The 16,453-nt window shown below is 44.9% G+C and overlaps 1 protein-coding gene across 4 annotated transcripts in view; it reads right to left on the bottom strand.

Annotated features, from left to right (window-relative positions):
- pnpla7a (patatin-like phospholipase domain containing 7a) overlaps positions 1-10,592 on the bottom strand; it is a 30,782-nt gene extending 20,190 nt beyond the window's left edge. For all 4 annotated transcript variants that reach the window (XM_062477962.1, XM_062477959.1, XM_062477960.1 and 1 more), the window contains exons 1-18: positions 10,375-10,592; positions 9,969-10,017; positions 9,693-9,767; positions 9,212-9,299; positions 8,796-8,878; positions 7,566-7,654; positions 7,320-7,460; positions 7,067-7,226; positions 6,853-6,933; positions 5,266-5,394; positions 4,874-4,954; positions 4,195-4,315; positions 3,891-3,965; positions 3,697-3,773; positions 3,410-3,565; positions 1,004-1,081; positions 636-841; positions 288-419 (exon numbers count right to left, since the gene is read on the bottom strand). In XM_062477962.1, the coding sequence (XP_062333946.1) occupies positions 288-419; positions 636-841; positions 1,004-1,081; positions 3,410-3,565; positions 3,697-3,773; positions 3,891-3,965; positions 4,195-4,315; positions 4,874-4,954; positions 5,266-5,394; positions 6,853-6,933; positions 7,067-7,226; positions 7,320-7,460; positions 7,566-7,654; positions 8,796-8,878; positions 9,212-9,299; positions 9,693-9,767; positions 9,969-10,016 (1,820 nt within the window). In that variant the 5' untranslated portion in view covers position 10,017; positions 10,375-10,592. The remainder of the gene's footprint in view (positions 1-287; positions 420-635; positions 842-1,003; positions 1,082-3,409; positions 3,566-3,696; positions 3,774-3,890; positions 3,966-4,194; positions 4,316-4,873; positions 4,955-5,265; positions 5,395-6,852; positions 6,934-7,066; positions 7,227-7,319; positions 7,461-7,565; positions 7,655-8,795; positions 8,879-9,211; positions 9,300-9,692; positions 9,768-9,968; positions 10,018-10,374) is intronic.
- Positions 10,593-16,453: the final 5,861 nt, after the last annotated feature.

The following is a 16,453-nucleotide window of genomic DNA, read 5'->3' as shown; positions in this document are numbered from 1 at the left end:
GGTTACGGCCACGTTAGCTCAGTGTTTCTGCAACGTTGCCACACTTGTTTCAGCACTGGCTCACTCATGCCCAGATCTAGGTGTATATACTGGATAATTCCATTGTAGTTACAGGCAATACAAATGTCTTTCATTGTCATGTTTAGATGGTCTTTTTGCTTTGTGTAAATGTAAATATGTATATGTTTTGGTCTGATTAAACGTGAATTTACAATAAAACGAAATGAGAGAATGAGAGTAAGAGTGAGACAGAGAAACTGTATGCGTTCGTGTGTGTGTGTGTGTACCTGTAGACGGCCCGGCCGGCCTCCACAGCCATCCAGTCGAGGGCGAAGTCGATCTGCCTGACGAAGGAGGACATCCTGCGCACCACGGTGTGAGCCACGTTCAGCACCACCGTGGGCTCCACGCGCATGATCCTGCACAGAGCACACGCTCAGTCACATGATCCAAGCAGGTGTGTCACTGGGCTGCTTTGTAGAAGTGAAGTCTTGTAGATGGACGACATTCCCTCCCCCCCCACACACACACACACACACACACACACAACTCAGATTGAAAAAAACAAACAATTGAACCGTAAGAACTGTTTTACAACACAAGTGTGTGTGTGTGTGTGTGCGCTGTAAACGGACTCATAGAAGTGGGTCTTGGAGATGGACAGGAAGCTGCAGTCGCGGTGGGCTCGGACGGTGAAGATGAGGGGCTCCCCCGTGAGCACGGCCAGCTGGCCCACCAGCTCCCCCGGGTGGGTGAGGAACAGGCAGGTGTCCTCCTCGCGGTCGATCATGCGCTGGTACACGTGGAGCAGGCCCGAGATCACAAACTGGATGCTCACTTCCTGCAGCCCGCCATGGACACGCACGCATAAAAGACAAGACAGACATGTTGGACGCGCGCGCACGGGAACAAATGCAAAACGCGCCCAGAGGCGTGATCGTTTTCCTTCCATGTTGATCGATAGCATCTACGGTGGTAGCATGATGAGGAGGCGTGGCCTGACCTGGTCTCCCTGGCGAGCGACCACTGAGCCCGCCTTCACCTGGTGGAGGGTCACCCTGCCCTCCAACAGACTGGGGTTCTGGCACACACAGAGAAACACAGGCAAGAGTGAGCACATTTACGCCATCATAAACCCTCCCCTGTCTTTCCGTCTTTCTTCCCTCTTTCCCTCTCTCCCTCTCCCTCCCCCTCTCTCCCTCCCTCTGTCTCTGTCTCTCTCTCTGTCTCTCTCTCTGTCTCTCTCTCTGTCTCTCTCTCTGTCTCTCTCTCTGTCTCTCTCTCTGTCTCTCTCTCTGTCTCTCTCTCTGTCTCTCTCTCTGTCTCTCTCTCTGTCTCTCTCTCTGTCTCTCTCTCTGTCTCTCTCTCTCTCTCTCTCACCTGCAGCTGGAAAATACATATATTTGTTAATATATACGCTCCACACAGGGGGTCTGAAAGGGTGGGTTTTAGATAAGTATGACAACAGCATGACGGCAGTTATGGGAGGGGACTGGATATACAGTTAGGTCCATAAATATTTGGACATTGACACAATTTTCATCATTTTGGCTCTGTATACCACCACAATGGATTTGAAATGAAACAATCAAGATGTGCTTTAAGTGCAGACTTTCAGCTTTAATTTCAGGGTATTTACATCCAAATCAGGTGAACGGTGTAGGAATTACAACACATTTTATATGTGGCCCCCCCCTTTTTAAGGGACCAAAAATAATTGGACAAACTAACATAATCATAAATCTAATTGTTACTTTTAATACTTGGTTGCAAATCCTTTGCAGTCAATGACAGCCTGAAGTCTGGAACCCATAGACATCACCAGATGCTGGGTTTCATCCCTGGTGATGCGCTGCCAGGCCTCTACTGCAACTGTCTTCAGTTCCTGCTTGTTCTTGGGGCATTTTCCCTTCAGTTTTGTCTTTAGCAAGTGAAATGCATGCTCAATTGGATTTAGGTCAGGTGATTGACTTGGCCATTGCAGAACATTCCACTTCTTTGCCTTAAAAAACTCTTTGGTTGCTTTCGCAGTATGCTTCGGGTCATTGTCCATCTGCACTGTGAAGCGCCGTCCTATGAGTTCTGAAGCATTTGGCTGAATCTGAGCAGATAATATTGCCAGAAACACTTCAGAATTCATCTTACTGCTTTTGTCAGCAGTCACATCATCGATAAATACAAGGGAACCAGTTCCATTGGCAGCCATACATGCCCACGCCATAACACTACCTCCACCATGCTTCACTGATGAGGTGGTATGCTTTGGATCATGAGCAGTTCCTTCCCTTCTCCATACTCTTCTCTTCCCATCATTCTGGTACAAGTTGATCTTGGTCTCATCTGTCCATAGGATGTTGTTCCAGAACTGTACAGGCTCTTTTAGATGTTTTTTGGCAAACTCTAATCTGGTCTTCCTGTTTTTGAGACTCACCAATGGTTTACATCTTGTGGTGAACCCTCTGTATTTACTCTGGTGAAGTCTTCTCTTAATTTTTGACTTTGACACAGATACGCCTATCTCCTGGAGAGTGTTCTTGATCTGGCCAACTGTTGTTAAGGGGTTTTTCTTCACCTGGGAAAGAATTCTTCTGTCATCCACCACAGTTGTTTTCCGTGGTCTTCCGGGTCTTTTGGTGTTGCTGAGCTCACCAGTGTGTTCTTTCTTTTTAAGAATGTACCAAACAGTTGATTTGGCCACACCTAATGTTTTTGCTATCTCTCTGATAGGTTTGTTTTGATTTTTCAGCCTAACAATGGCTTGCTTCACTGATGGTGACAGCTCTTTGGACTTCATATTGAGAGTTGACAGCAACAGATTCCAAACACAAATACCATACTTGAAATGAACTCTAGACCTTTTATCTGCTCCTTGTCAATGAAATAACGAACTCCCATGAGGGAATAACATACACCTGGCCATGGAACAGCTGAGCAGCCAATTGTCCAATTACTTTTGGTCCCTTAAAAAGGGGGGGGCCACATATAAAATGTGTTGTAATTCCTACACCGTTCACCTGATTTGGATGTAAATACCCTGAATTTAAAGCTGAAAGTCTGCACTTAAAGCACATCTTGATTGTTTCATTTCAAATCCATTGTGGTGGTATACAGAGCCAAAATGATGAAAATGGTGTCAATGTCCAAATATTTATGGACCTAACTGTACATGGGTGAAAGCAGTTGACCATAGGATAAGTGCCGCAAGGCTAGATAGAACACATATTAGCAGAGCGCTAGAGAGCAAGGACATGGACGGCCCCACCTCTTTTCTTTTTCCACTTAGAGTGGATGGGATGCAACTGGTGGCGAGCTGGCAGTTTTGACTGCTCAATAACGACACTTTTGAAAGTAAAAAAAAAAAAAAAAAAAAAAAAAAAAAAGAGTCTCCGTCTCCGTGTGCGCGTCTCACCTGCAGCTGGAAGATGCCCAGCAGGTCCTTCTTGGCGGCCTGGAAGATGGCGCTGACCTTGCTGGGATGGACCGGGTCACAGCGGCCCCCACCCTCCGTGTAGTGGTAGACCGCCGAGGGCGTCTGCTGCATGGTCACGCTCTTCTTCAGGATGGACTGGAGGACAGGGGGGGTAAATGGGGAGCAATAGCGGAGAGATGGACGAGAGACACAGAACAAGACGAGGGAAGAAAGGAGAGAAGAAGAGAGAGATCAAGAGGGCGAGGGGGCGTCGACGGCGCCCTAACCTTGTATGTGACGGGACTGGTGGAGAGCTCCTCCACGGTGACCCTGGCTCTCTCGTACGCCATGTTCAAGTCGTTCCCTGTCAGACGGAGATGGGCGAGCGAGGTTCATCAGCATGTTAGTTGTGGGAAGGGGGGGGGGGGGGGGGGCCAAGGCCCACTGCAGCACAGATTTAGTGGTCCAGAGAGAGGCCGACCTGTGTCGATGGGCAGGGAGATGGAGCGGGCCTTCCTGTGAGTGTGTGCTTGGCTGTCCTGTGCTTTGCCACCCTCTGAAAAGATGAGACAGGACCTTGTTAGGAATAAGTTGTTTTTGTGTACGTAGAGTTAGAGCTCATTTTGAATTTGCCTTCATTTGAGGCCTTTCAGAAACTTTAACTCACCATCTAACTTTTTTATATATACACGCACGCACGTACGCACGCACACACGCACATACGCACACACACACACATATATATAGCTGTACTTCCATGGTCTGTGTGTGTGTGTGTGAGAAACCTGGTTCTGTGGAGTGGGTCTCGACAGCATCTTCCTGAAAATGAGGTCGGCGTGGCGACCTGGCCGGACTCCCCTCTCCGAGAACGCTAGCGACCGCGACCAAAGGGACTGCCTGTCGCTCCTGACAGATTTTTCAACACACAACAATCGTTCAACACAAAATGTATATGGTTGTTTAGTAGGCCAATAGTTTGAAATTTCTCATGTTATTAACTTTCTTCAACACACTGCCCTCTAGTGGAGAGAACTTAGAACTGCAACCATTTAATAATAAAAATATAAATAGTGATGTGAATTTGGCATTTCTATTGCTAACAGCACCAATAAATCGTGGTTTAGGAGACAGGAGTGCCAGAATGTTTTCTAATTGTAATATTATTGTAGTGCAACAGGTTAAACTGTACTTAATTGATAACTGAATGAATGGGAGGGATGAAATGCCTTCTAGGTGTTCTCTATAGGAAAGAGTGATACAGCGTGTTCCTTGACAACCAGGGGCAAGTGCCTCTTATTAGAGTTACTGTCCTTCGTATCACTCAAAGATGGGTTGTGAGGCATGGCTTTCATTTTCACAGAGTTTTACGGGCACTGTGTGGAGGATAGAGTTATGAAGCTGTGCTTAATGTTGTGTGAAATTAGTTTGGGAGTGTGTGTGTGTGTGTCAAAACAGGCCCCCTACCGGGTTAAAGAGCTCAGTGGTCAGGCCCAGGTAGTTATGCAACGCCAGGAAGGTCACCCTCTGCAGGCGCACCATGATTATCTGGAACACACACGCACGCATTGTATTCCTGAAACTCCCGCACAACAACAATCAGTGGTCCTCAACCCTGGTCCTGAGGGACCCCCTCTCCTGCGTATTTTAGATGTTTCCTTCTTCTAATCAATTCATTTGAATCAGAAAACATCTCAAACATGCAGGGCGAGGGGGTTCCTGAGAGGACCAAGGTTGAGAACCACTGGACTAAATTAACAGTGAATCAAGTGTTCCAGTCCAAAAACATAACCTTGGAATGGACACAAAAAAATCTGCCGCTTTCCACATTTCGGCGGCTCGGGTCGGGGGGGTCGTACCTGGATGACGCGCACCAGGGTCTCGGGGTATTTCTCGAACACGGACTGGAAGGCGGAGGCGGGCAGCCGCAGGATGGTGGAGCGGGAGGCAGCCCGTGCCGACACCGTCTTGTAGGGCGCAGGGTAACCCTGAGCGATGCGGGGATGCCAGTCAGACAGGAAGCCAAGGAGAACCAGGCTACGTGCCGGAAAACTAGCGGTTCTTAAAGTGTGGGGCGCGACCCTTGGGCGACGCCGTCGTCTTTAGAAGATCGACAAGGATTGCATAACGGTAGATGGACGTGTAAGGTAGATGAGAGTAGTCCGACGATGGCCATTCCCAGGCACAGGTCATCAATAAACAGACAGACATCGAAACACGAGAAAGAAGGAAGGACAGGGAGGGGGAGAGAGGAGGGTTGGACAGAGAGAGTGCGCTGGCAGAAATGGCCTGCTTATTTCCATGTCAAATAGTCATTCTACATATGAACAATTGTTTCCTTGAAACCGCAGTCTAGTTGTATCATAAAGAGAACATGCGAGAGACTAGAAAGTGTCAATATGATAGATTTTCCCAAGAATAGATCGTTGGCAGGATCTCCCTTTCGCTCTCTCTGTAAGGGAGGGGGGAAGGAAGTCAGAATAATACCTCCAATTAAGGAACTAGAGACCCACAGAATCTAAGCATGGAAAGGTTACATGAGGAGAGCTAGTCCCGGAATAGATTTCTGTATCAGAACAGAACAAATGATAGGGAGGTGAAGATCAGCTGTTGAAATTCATTGGCGGAGAGGGAAATGTTTCGCAATACTTCAGCTATATAAAGGATCTCATATGAAATGATACGAGCTTCAGCCTGCTTCTGTATTTGCGTCTGCTTTGCCGCACACCAATTGGAACTCGCTTCAAGCTTAAAAAAAAAAAAAAGGTATGTTCGATTCAAAAGAGCGTTTGCGTTTCCTTGGACCTTCTGATTCTAGCCACGACCATAGGATGTGGGGTCACAAATGTTGTGCATTTTCCTTAACCGAAAATTGAACATGTTAATACGTGAACAATAAAGAACCGGTTCATCATTAAGGACTAAGATACAAAACGCAGGCCTTTTCTCTGTCTAAGTTGTATTTAAACAATAATAGCGGCACCTTATTAATTACGAGAAACATTGATTCATGAAGCACAAACAATTAAAAGAAACAGAATAGGAGTTTGCTAGCTAGCAAGGAACGAGTTGGAGGGGTGGGAAGATGACAATAAATAAATGAGAATATAGGTTGTGCCGTGCCAAAGGCAGGCACACCCAACAAGGCAAATGTTGTCATTTTTCACCGGTCAAAAACGGCAATTAATCAATTAATGATAATCATTAACATCACTGATAGAGAGCTAGAATGAGAAAGGGGGATGAAGATGCCCCCTGCGTGGAAATAGAATGACGGATGAAGACAGGTAAACCAGCGAAGGCCAGGAATGTAGGGCGGGTGGGAGATGGGGGAGATGAATGGAGAAGAGGGGGAACGTCGCAGGGCAAGGGGCCAAGGGAGAGATGGTTGGAGGAGGGAGGGAGCCAGACAGACGGACGGACGGGAGATATAGAGGGGCACTCACCGTTATGATGTCCAGGATACTGAGCAGGCTGTGGACGCTGTCACCTGGGAGCACGTCCTTCACCACTGGCTCTGTGCCGTCCTGGAACACACACATACTTCATCTTCCCACACTTGGCCCAAAAGGCAGTGTGTTTTAGGGTTTGGGGGGGGGGGGGGGGGGGGGGAGGCAGGGGGTGGTGGGGGGGGGGGGACGGTTGGGGACACCGGCGTACGTTCTCATGGATAGAGAGCTCCAGGCGGCCGTCCTGGACCACGTAGATGCTGTCGTCATCGTCGCCAGGACGGAACAGCCCCTCCCCTTCCTGCAGCTCCACAAATACCATGTGGCGACACAGCTCCAGAAAGAGGGGCTTCTCAAAGTGTCCGAGGACCCTGGGAACACACCCGCAACACGGCCGAGTGAACACACGTCGTGCGACGAGACGCGACCGGAAAATGCGTGTTGGCGGCGCGTGTCGGGGGTACCTGACGTTCTTGAGCATGTACAGGACCTCGGAAGGCAGGTTGGAGCTCTGCACGTCAAACTCGGTCAGGTCCGCCTCCAGCAGGGAGGGAGGGGGCTCCTTGGGCTGCAGGGTGGGGGGCTCCTTACGGATACGCAGGATCCTGCACACACACACACACGCACGTAAAAGGCAGGGTCTCCATTGCTAGGCTCTCTTGACCAAACACTTGGGATGGAGGGTCTGTAGCTTGACAGGAAAACCTTACCTGCGAGCTATGCTGAGGACTTTGGGTCTTTTCCGCGGGCGCTGTTTGGACACGGAGGTAGAGGTCGGGGTGGAGGACAGGGTCTGGACCTGGGAAGAGGAAGAAGGAGGCAGATGAGAGAGGAAGGTTCCTAAAATCAGAAACTCTGGGAAGCAGCAGTGATATCGCTCCCTGTTCTGCTCTGCCCTCTAGTGGGCAGAACAGACAGCTGCAGCTATTACATGATCTGGAATCCAGGGGGCACATTTCTAAAACTGTGCGTACTACAGGGCTTGAAATTGCGACCATCTTTACAGGGGCCAGTGCCCCCCCCCTGGGGCCCCCCTGAGCTGACTGAATATTATTATTTTATTTTTATTTATTTTTTACACGTTTTTCTTCTTCTAGAAGTCATCATGAAACGAGGAAGGGACATTGCAGCCTTTTTTGCCCCAGTAAATAAAAAAAAGTGAAGGAAACATATCAATGTATTGAGAGAGCTGAGGAGCTGGAAGAGGGAGAGCCAGAGCCGTTTGTATTTAATGTAAAGCTAAATTTGATGTTTAAATATAATTTGTTTCCGTTTTTTAATGTGCCCCTCTGATTAAACACTGGCCCCCCATTGGCCCCCCCAGTAAAATTTGTCTAGAACCGCCACTGCCCGGCATTGAGATTTTGTTCGGTTTCTTTACCAAACAAAATCTCTCTAACAATGCCAGGAATCTCTCAGTGTTTGTTTGTCTAAGAGGTTACATCTCTCTAAGAGGTTATATTTAGATGTATTTTTCACAATGTTATCAATTTGCAAAGCCTTTGAGTGTCATCCTTCTGCCAGCGGACTCGCAGTTTCCCATTTCTCCAAGTTTTGTGCGTACACACATGGATCAAAGTGTGCGTTGAGGACCGTACATTAGCATGTAAAGTTTGTTTTTTTATGAAATCCCAAATTTTGCATATGAACTGTATGCAACGTCCACTGAGGATTCGGGATATCTAACTAGTGGAGTCCCAAGCTGAATTCCAGCTAAAGGCCCCAGCAGGTGCAATGGGTTTATGTAAAATGTATTATAAATTAGGAACTGCTTAATGAGGGAGCATCATTTTTGATAGGCTTAACCCATCAAACATATGCAAACATTTTGATAGCCCCTATAAGCTGAAGCTGATTTTCCAATTTAATATATTAGGCATGGAATGAGGAGTGACGCTGTAAAGCCAGACTCGCATCTGTGTGTGTGACAGGAAGCCAACCTTTCTCATAATCTTCCTGCCATAGAAAAGCACTTTGTCCCTTTTCCTGAAGCGATAGCGAGGCACACCCGCCTGCTGACCACCTGGAATGACAGACACAGACAGAGAGAGAGAGAGGCAGAGAGAGAGAGAGAGAGAGAGAGAGAGGGAGAGAGAGGGAGAGACAGAGACAGAGAGACAGACAGAGAGAGAGAGAGAGACAGAGAGACACAGAGAGAGAGACAGAGAGGAGAGAAAAAGAAAGATGTTGGATTAAGTGAAAAGAGGGAAAAGAACCAAGATGTAAGCCAGCATAAGAGGAAGAGAGTGTGTGTGTGTGGGGGGGTGAGAGTGAAAAAGAAGGCAAGTTTGATGTAGATGTATTTTCATCCTGATTGCTTTTGGGGTAGCATGAAAAAGAGGAGATCAGTACTCACTGGCCAGTTTGTATCTCCTGTAGAGGAACAGTACCACAACGCCAATGAGAAACATGGCCACCACAGCTCCGATCAGGACACCTGTCAGCTGGACAGCAAAACAAGACCCTCATTTCACAAGACAGGATGTTTGTGCTGTCCAAACAGATGATCTGTTTGGATGATCTGCATCCCAAGCAAATGTTGCAAAATGTTCCCAAGCAAATGTTGCAAATCTCAGCAGTGTGACACACTGCTGAGATTTGCATTCTAAAATTGTGAAACACAAAAAAGTGTTGGGTCAAAGTGCATGTGATTACTCATGAGAGTACTATTGCTTCCAATTCACATAAAGAAGGGGGGGGGGGGGGGATGATGACATATGGTGTCTTATGAAAGGTGAAATGCAGCACTTGAGTTATTTTTCAAATGAGAAACACAAACATGAGCTGTGTTTCACTGGGTTGTGAAATAGGTGTGTCGGAACTGTCTGTGTATATACCATGGTAGTCTGCATCCTCTCTTCCACAAACTGCTGCACTCGTGCCTTAATGTCAACTCTGCTCGGCATCTGGACCTGTTGAAAGGGAACAAACACCTTGCTATTCAAGCCTGCAAAAAGTGGACCAAAGAAATCATGGTCAAACCACAACTAATTCAAATAGGCCAATGTCAAACCACAACTAATTCAAATAGGCCAATAAACACACCCTAATCTGAGGACTGCTGTCTCAGACTCATTAAGTTTGGCCATGTCTATCTATTGTGAATAACTCACCGCACTGGTCCTACAATGGTCTTCATCCTCAACAGGGGCCGCATCCATTCTGCCAAACGTAAAGGGTAATTGAGAATAGTAGTTGAGAGTCAAATACCTAAATGGCTCATTTTATGAGTTCGAAATTGGAAACATTTGGGATGTCAATTTAGCTGGGCTTCGCTAGTAGCTACAGTAACGTTTGTATTATTGTTTGCTAGCAAGCTAATTAGCCATAACTGTGGACGTGTAAAAGCATTGCTGACAAGTTGACTTTCGCAGTGCAAAATATTGACTACAGCTGCCAAGTACCATGCTACTCGGTATTCAAGCTAGTTAAGCTACATATTTTAAATGATTTTAATACTGCTATTGGCAACAGACACCAAGACAGCTCAAAAGCCCCATGACTAGCTAGTTAACTTACGTCGTCTTAGCAGCAACTGCAGTAGCAAGCTAGACTAGCTATGCTAGCTACTGTAGCATTAGTCTTCCAAAAAATCTGCGTGTTTTTTACACCGCCGTAGAGTACATTTCTAGATGGACAGAAGGCATTTGCTAGTTTTAGTTAATTTTCACAAACAGCAGACAGAAACAAACTTTTCTTAACTCAAACAGCTATCGTAACCTTCTCCACCCATGTTGACCACACTCACCAATCACTGCTGTAGCTTTGATAGCACATACCCTTACAAGCAATGTTGTTTACCCCAATTGGCTGTATTCATCCTATCAGAATCTGTCTTATTAACTCACATGAGAATACTTCCTGTTTACACCAGATTCCTTGGTTACTGTGGCCAGAGCATTGTGTGACTGTGTTACCAAAGAACTTATATCGTTCTTCTATACTCTTTACTCTTTGGTGATACTGTATAGCCTATATATAAGTCTACGTGTGTAGCCGACTAATTAGAAACAACCTTTGCACACTCACATGAATTAGTCGAGTCATTTTATGAAAAAGGGGTAGGACAAATTGTAACAGAAGCACCCTCAACTGATTTTGTATCCTCAATGTCCTGAGTAAGGAAAAAAAAGCCCCAAAGAATCCCATTAAGGGAAGTTTAGAAAAAGACCCATATATAGTTGATTACTTACATCAAGACAAACAAAAATATATTACAAGTTTTTTTTAATTGTTTGTTAACATGGGCAAACAGTGCATAATCTAATTAGGTATGTGCTAATTTGCATAAATACCACAATAGATCTAAACGTTGGGTATAGCCAGGTGAACATGTCTTGTTGAATCTTGTTGACATATAACAGTAAAAGACTTAATGTTAAGGTCTGAATGGAACCCATTTAGAGAATTAATATATAGAGGCAGGAAGAAGTACTTTAAACCAGCCTTTATTAATTATGATTGCAGAGATGGGATTAGGGGCTGGGTCGTTTCATCAATAATAGTCGTACCACAGCTCAACACACATCCAGATGTTCCCAATAAATTGTAGTTGATCACCAGATATGGTTTATTAATGTAGGTAGAATAATACATGTAGGAGAAACAAGAAGACATTTTTCTTACCTGAGTGACGGCTTAGTGACAGTTGATTGACAGTTGAGTGGACCTTGAAGGAATGACTGAATCTCTGCCCCTTATGGTGACATGTGTTTGCCGCTATAGTCTTTTACTGTAAGATGTCAACAAGATTCTACAAGACATTTTCACCTGGCTATATCCGATGTTTAGATATGTTGTGGTATTTATGCAAATTTGCGCACACATTATTATGCACCGTTTGCCCATGTTAACAAACAATTTCAAAAAACTTGTAATAGGCCTAAATTTTCTCTTTGTCTTGATGTAAGTAATCAACTCAGTAATTTTCATGGTGATAAAAGGTTAAAATTGTTACCCTATTCATGTGAGAAGAATAATGAATAGGCGTATGAATAGGCTATATTTGGGTCTTTTTCGAAACTTTCCCCTAATGGAATTATTTGGGGCATTTTTTTCCTTACTCAGGACATATTGAGGGTACAAAAACAGTTGAGTTTGCTTCTGTTGCAATTTGTCCTAGGTTGACCCCAATTTTGGCTTAAAATGACTGGACTAAAGACGTTGTTTGATTTGTGATGAGATTAGATCTGAAGTGGTAGGTCATTGAGGCCCAGACTATGGAACCTATACTAGTCCTTAAGACTTTTGGACTTTGGTAAAGTATTATGACACTTATATGGAAGCAAATCAGTGACATCATGTTTTGAATTTTAAAAGGCATTGAATACTTAATATGAAAATTTAAACAACACAGAATTCTCATATGAATATATTTCAATGTAAAAATAAAATTCAGGTTGCTCAAATTCAAGCCTAAAAAAATCAAGCCTATCAAATTCAAGACAAAAAAGGTCGACCTTAAAAAATTCTGAATGCAACATCTGGGATATCAAGGATAGGTAGAGCAAACGAACTCGTGAAAGAGTATCGATTCACTTGCCTCTGTGCGCTACAACCTTTTTAGAGGTAGCAAAAAAGTATAAAAAATAAACCAGAATAAGAGGAAACAACTGAAGAAAATAGAAAAAAATATGTATAAATAAGAAAATTATTTTAAAATGATAAAAAACAAAAGGAAAAAAAAACAAAACGCATTATTAAAAAATAAAAATAAAAATAAAACACACTCAGGAAAATGAAATGACGTTAGCCCCAAACCCAAAAAATTGAATCATCACACATTCTACCTATGCTAGATACAGGATTAGCCTGGCCAGAGAAGGTATTTGGAAACAACATTTTTGTAGGTCCAATCAGCGAACAGAGGGAGTGGCTGAAAACGATGACGTTGATGTCGTTCGCTAGTTTGAGTTGTAGTTCAGTAATGGTGGCGGAGTCGCTGCCGAATATCCATAAGTTAAAGCCGGAGCAAGAACAATCTTTGCTAAGTTTTGTTGGTGGCCATGATGTTGTGGCCCTCCTCCTCACAGGGTTCGGGAAAAGTTTGATTTTCCAGCTACGGCAGCTAGCTCCGTTACAGTATTGGTGAAGGAGTTGGCTAAGGCGAACGCTAGCGATTGGTTATGGCAGATCAGAGTGGCTCTGGGCAGATCCAATAATTTTCAACTTCATCAGAGTAACCGCCTTCAAGGACGTTAACGCTTGTCAATGGAGCGATCCCAGACCCTCTGTACAAATGAAATGTACAAGGGTCTGGTTAGGACCAGGCTAATACAGGATACGTTATCATTGCTAATAGCTGTTAGTGACAAAATTATACTTATAGCTTGCGGTTGTGAATACTGTCGGAACAGCACCTCTTTTCAGCAACGGCGGCTTAGCAAATCTCGCTTTATATTGTCCAAGGTTTTCAAAACTGTCTTGGTGAAATGGTTTGAGCAAATGAATAATTGAGTGTTTTTTGAAACCACCCGTTTTACAGCAGCAGTTTCAAATTGTGAGATTTGCAAGCCTTTGGCGAGCGCAACCATTGTTCTCTCTCATATATTATTATAATAATTTATTATAATTATTTTACCACCCCTAAGGATCCCTCAATATTTGGACTACATAGACAACATCGCTGTTAAAAGGTTCGTCTTGTTAGCGATTGCGTTGCTTCTATTGGGATTTACGGTCCGTTGCACTGTTTAGGCTTGAATTAAGTTTTTGTGGCCAAAAGTGCCTTGTGTGGCCAAAGGGAACTCAGTGCTAGCCGTGGGCTGCTAACGTCAGCACACGTTAGCAGCCCACGTTAGCAACGACGCATAGATTCGACCAGAGAACAGGCTCTGATACGACGTTTAGCATTAGTATCGTAGCTAAAAGTCTTCGCTACGTACCTACAGACGGCCTACAGTCTTAATCTACTTAATTGGACAAGGTGGTCAAAGCGACCTGGAAACTGCCTCTTCTTCTTGACGAGACTGAAGAAGTTTGGCATGGACCCAGTTATCCTCACTAACTTTTTCTTACAGGGACCGCAAGGCCCTATGTAGTGTGGTCCGGTCTGCTGAGTTCATCATCGGCAGGAAGCTCCCAGCCCTACAGGACACCTACCACACACGATGCGTCAGGAAAGCTGGCAGGATTCTAAGAGACTGTTACCACCCATCCTTCAGTCTTTTTACCCTGTTGCCTTCTGGCAGGCAATACCGAAGCATTCGGTCTCGCACACACAGACTGGACAACAGTTTCTTTCCAAGGGCCATCAGGCTTCTGAATGGACATTGATATCTGATACACTTCTCACTAGTCACTTTACACAGTGTCCCTTTCAGCTACTGGTTGCACTATCAGCAATATTGCACTATTGTACTTCACTTGTCTTCTGTTAGTATAGGTTATAAGGTTAGTGTAGGTTAAGGTTATTATGTGTATTAGAGGTTTACTTTACTGTATTGAATATTGTATATACTCCTCTCCTCCACCCCCTTCCCCACAGCACTTGGCTCCCCCCCCCTCCCCCACTCCTCATACACCACACTCCACGAAAAGCGCCCCACCCCCCTTCCAACAACCCACGGCACTCAGCCCCCATCCCCCAACTTGTCCCTCACAACTGACCAGGTGAGGAACGAAGTGAGAAGGATCAAGGTGAGGAAGGCCCAGTTCCGGCCGGCATCAGCTCAAGGCTCCTCGGGTCCAGTGCAGACCAGCTGTGCGGGATAGTGGAGCATGTCTTCAACTTGAGCTTGAAGCTGGGGAGAGTAACACAGCTGTGGGAAACATCCTGCGTGGTACCAGTCCCAAAGACCCCACGTCCCAAGGACTTCAACAGTTTCAGACCGGTGGGGTTAACATCCCACCTGATGAAGACGCTAGAGAGGCTGGTCCTTGTACATCTCCGTCCCCTGGTGAGCTCAGCTCTGGACCCCCTTCAGTTCGCCTACCAATCTGGCATTAGGGTGGATAACGCTGTCATCAGTTTTACACAGATGCCTTTCTCATCTGGAAAAGGCTGGAAGCACCGTGAGAATCATGTTTTTTTATTTCTCCAGTGCCTTTAACACCATCCAGCCGTTACTTCTGAGGGACAAGCTTGAGCAGACCACCAACAGAGTGGACCACCAACTCACTGGATGGATCTTGGACTACCTCACCAACCGTTCACAGTATGTGCGGATATGGGAGTGTGAGTCCGACCTGGTGTCCTGCAGCACAGGGGCCCCACAAGGAACCGTTCTAGCTCCATTTCTGTTTACCATCTACACCTCAGACTTCAGATACAACTCTGCTAACTGCCACCTGCAAAAGTTCTCTGATGACTCTGCAATCATCGGCCTAATTTCCGCCGGTGATGACAGGGAATACAGAGAACTGAACCAGGACTTCATAGGATGGTTAATTTTTTGGATTAATCGATGAATCTGATAAAAATTGGGCTCAAGCCTTCGGAGAGCACAACCATTGATCTCTCTCATATATATGTATTATTATTATTATTTCCCCACCCCTAAGGATCCCTCAATATTTGTACTACATAGACAACGTTGGTGTGAAAATGTTCGTTTTGGTCCCGATTGCGTTGCTTGTATAGGGATTTACGTTCCGTTGCATGGTTTAGGCTGAAATTAAGTTTTTGTGGCGAAAAGTGCCTTGTGTGGCGGAAGGGACCTCAGTGCTAGCCTAACGTCACAACGTCAGCACACTTTAGCATTGACGCATAGATACGCAGTTCTAGTAAGACAGACAGCTATATCAGCGAGCCCTCAGCATTAGTACCGTAGCTTAAAGTCTGTAAAGTTTGGCGTCATGGAGCCGACCAGCTAAATACTTATTTAGCACAAACAGACAAACAGAATAGACAACGAAGTCAAACACAAAGCCTAGTGTAAAATTTCTTAATATTTTAGTTAACTAGAACTGTAATTAGATCTGTTGATTGTTCTTGAAATATTAACAGATGTGCTGTCAGATAGGTAAAGTTACTTTTAGATTGTTGTTAAGTTGTTGAATTTTCATCTCGGTGATGCCTATGCACTTCACAGAGATGTTATACTGTATATCTGTGGTAATGTGGTCATAGCAAGTATAATTTAAATATTTCAAATGTATATATATATTTTTGTAAAATGGCCCAATATTTCCTCAAAGCTCATATTTCCATCTCAAGTTGGCAATAACCATCCATCATGCTGTTTATTCGCAGGTTCACTGAATTCAGCAAAGCAATGAAGGTCAATGCAGTGACAGAAAAAAGTAGTAGTTTTGATTCATAATTGACTGCCACAGGTGTTCATGTGTTTAGCCAGGGCCACTTTACAGGTGTTCATGTGTATAGCCAGGGCCACTTTACAGGTGTTCATGTGTATAGCCAGGGCCACTTTACAGGTGTTTGGCGACTGTTGGTTTTACCACAGGGATGCTTTGTGGCTTTAACCTGTCTCCAAGTTTTATCCCTATATAGAGCTATGCTTTGGTCCAGATTATATATAATCGGATTGTTCTTTTGGTCAGTTTCCACAAAGCCTACATTCTAATTGGTCCATGGCATCAGTTTTAAGCCAATCATTCTCACATTACTAGTTCATCAGCTAGTCTCACACACACTTGT

This window comes from Osmerus eperlanus, chromosome 14 (genome assembly GCF_963692335.1).
Source record: "Osmerus eperlanus chromosome 14, fOsmEpe2.1, whole genome shotgun sequence".
Classification (NCBI taxonomy): domain Eukaryota; kingdom Metazoa; phylum Chordata; class Actinopteri; order Osmeriformes; family Osmeridae; genus Osmerus; species Osmerus eperlanus.
Note: the sequence above shows the minus strand (reverse complement) of the source record. Positions and strands in the feature narration are given on the sequence as shown.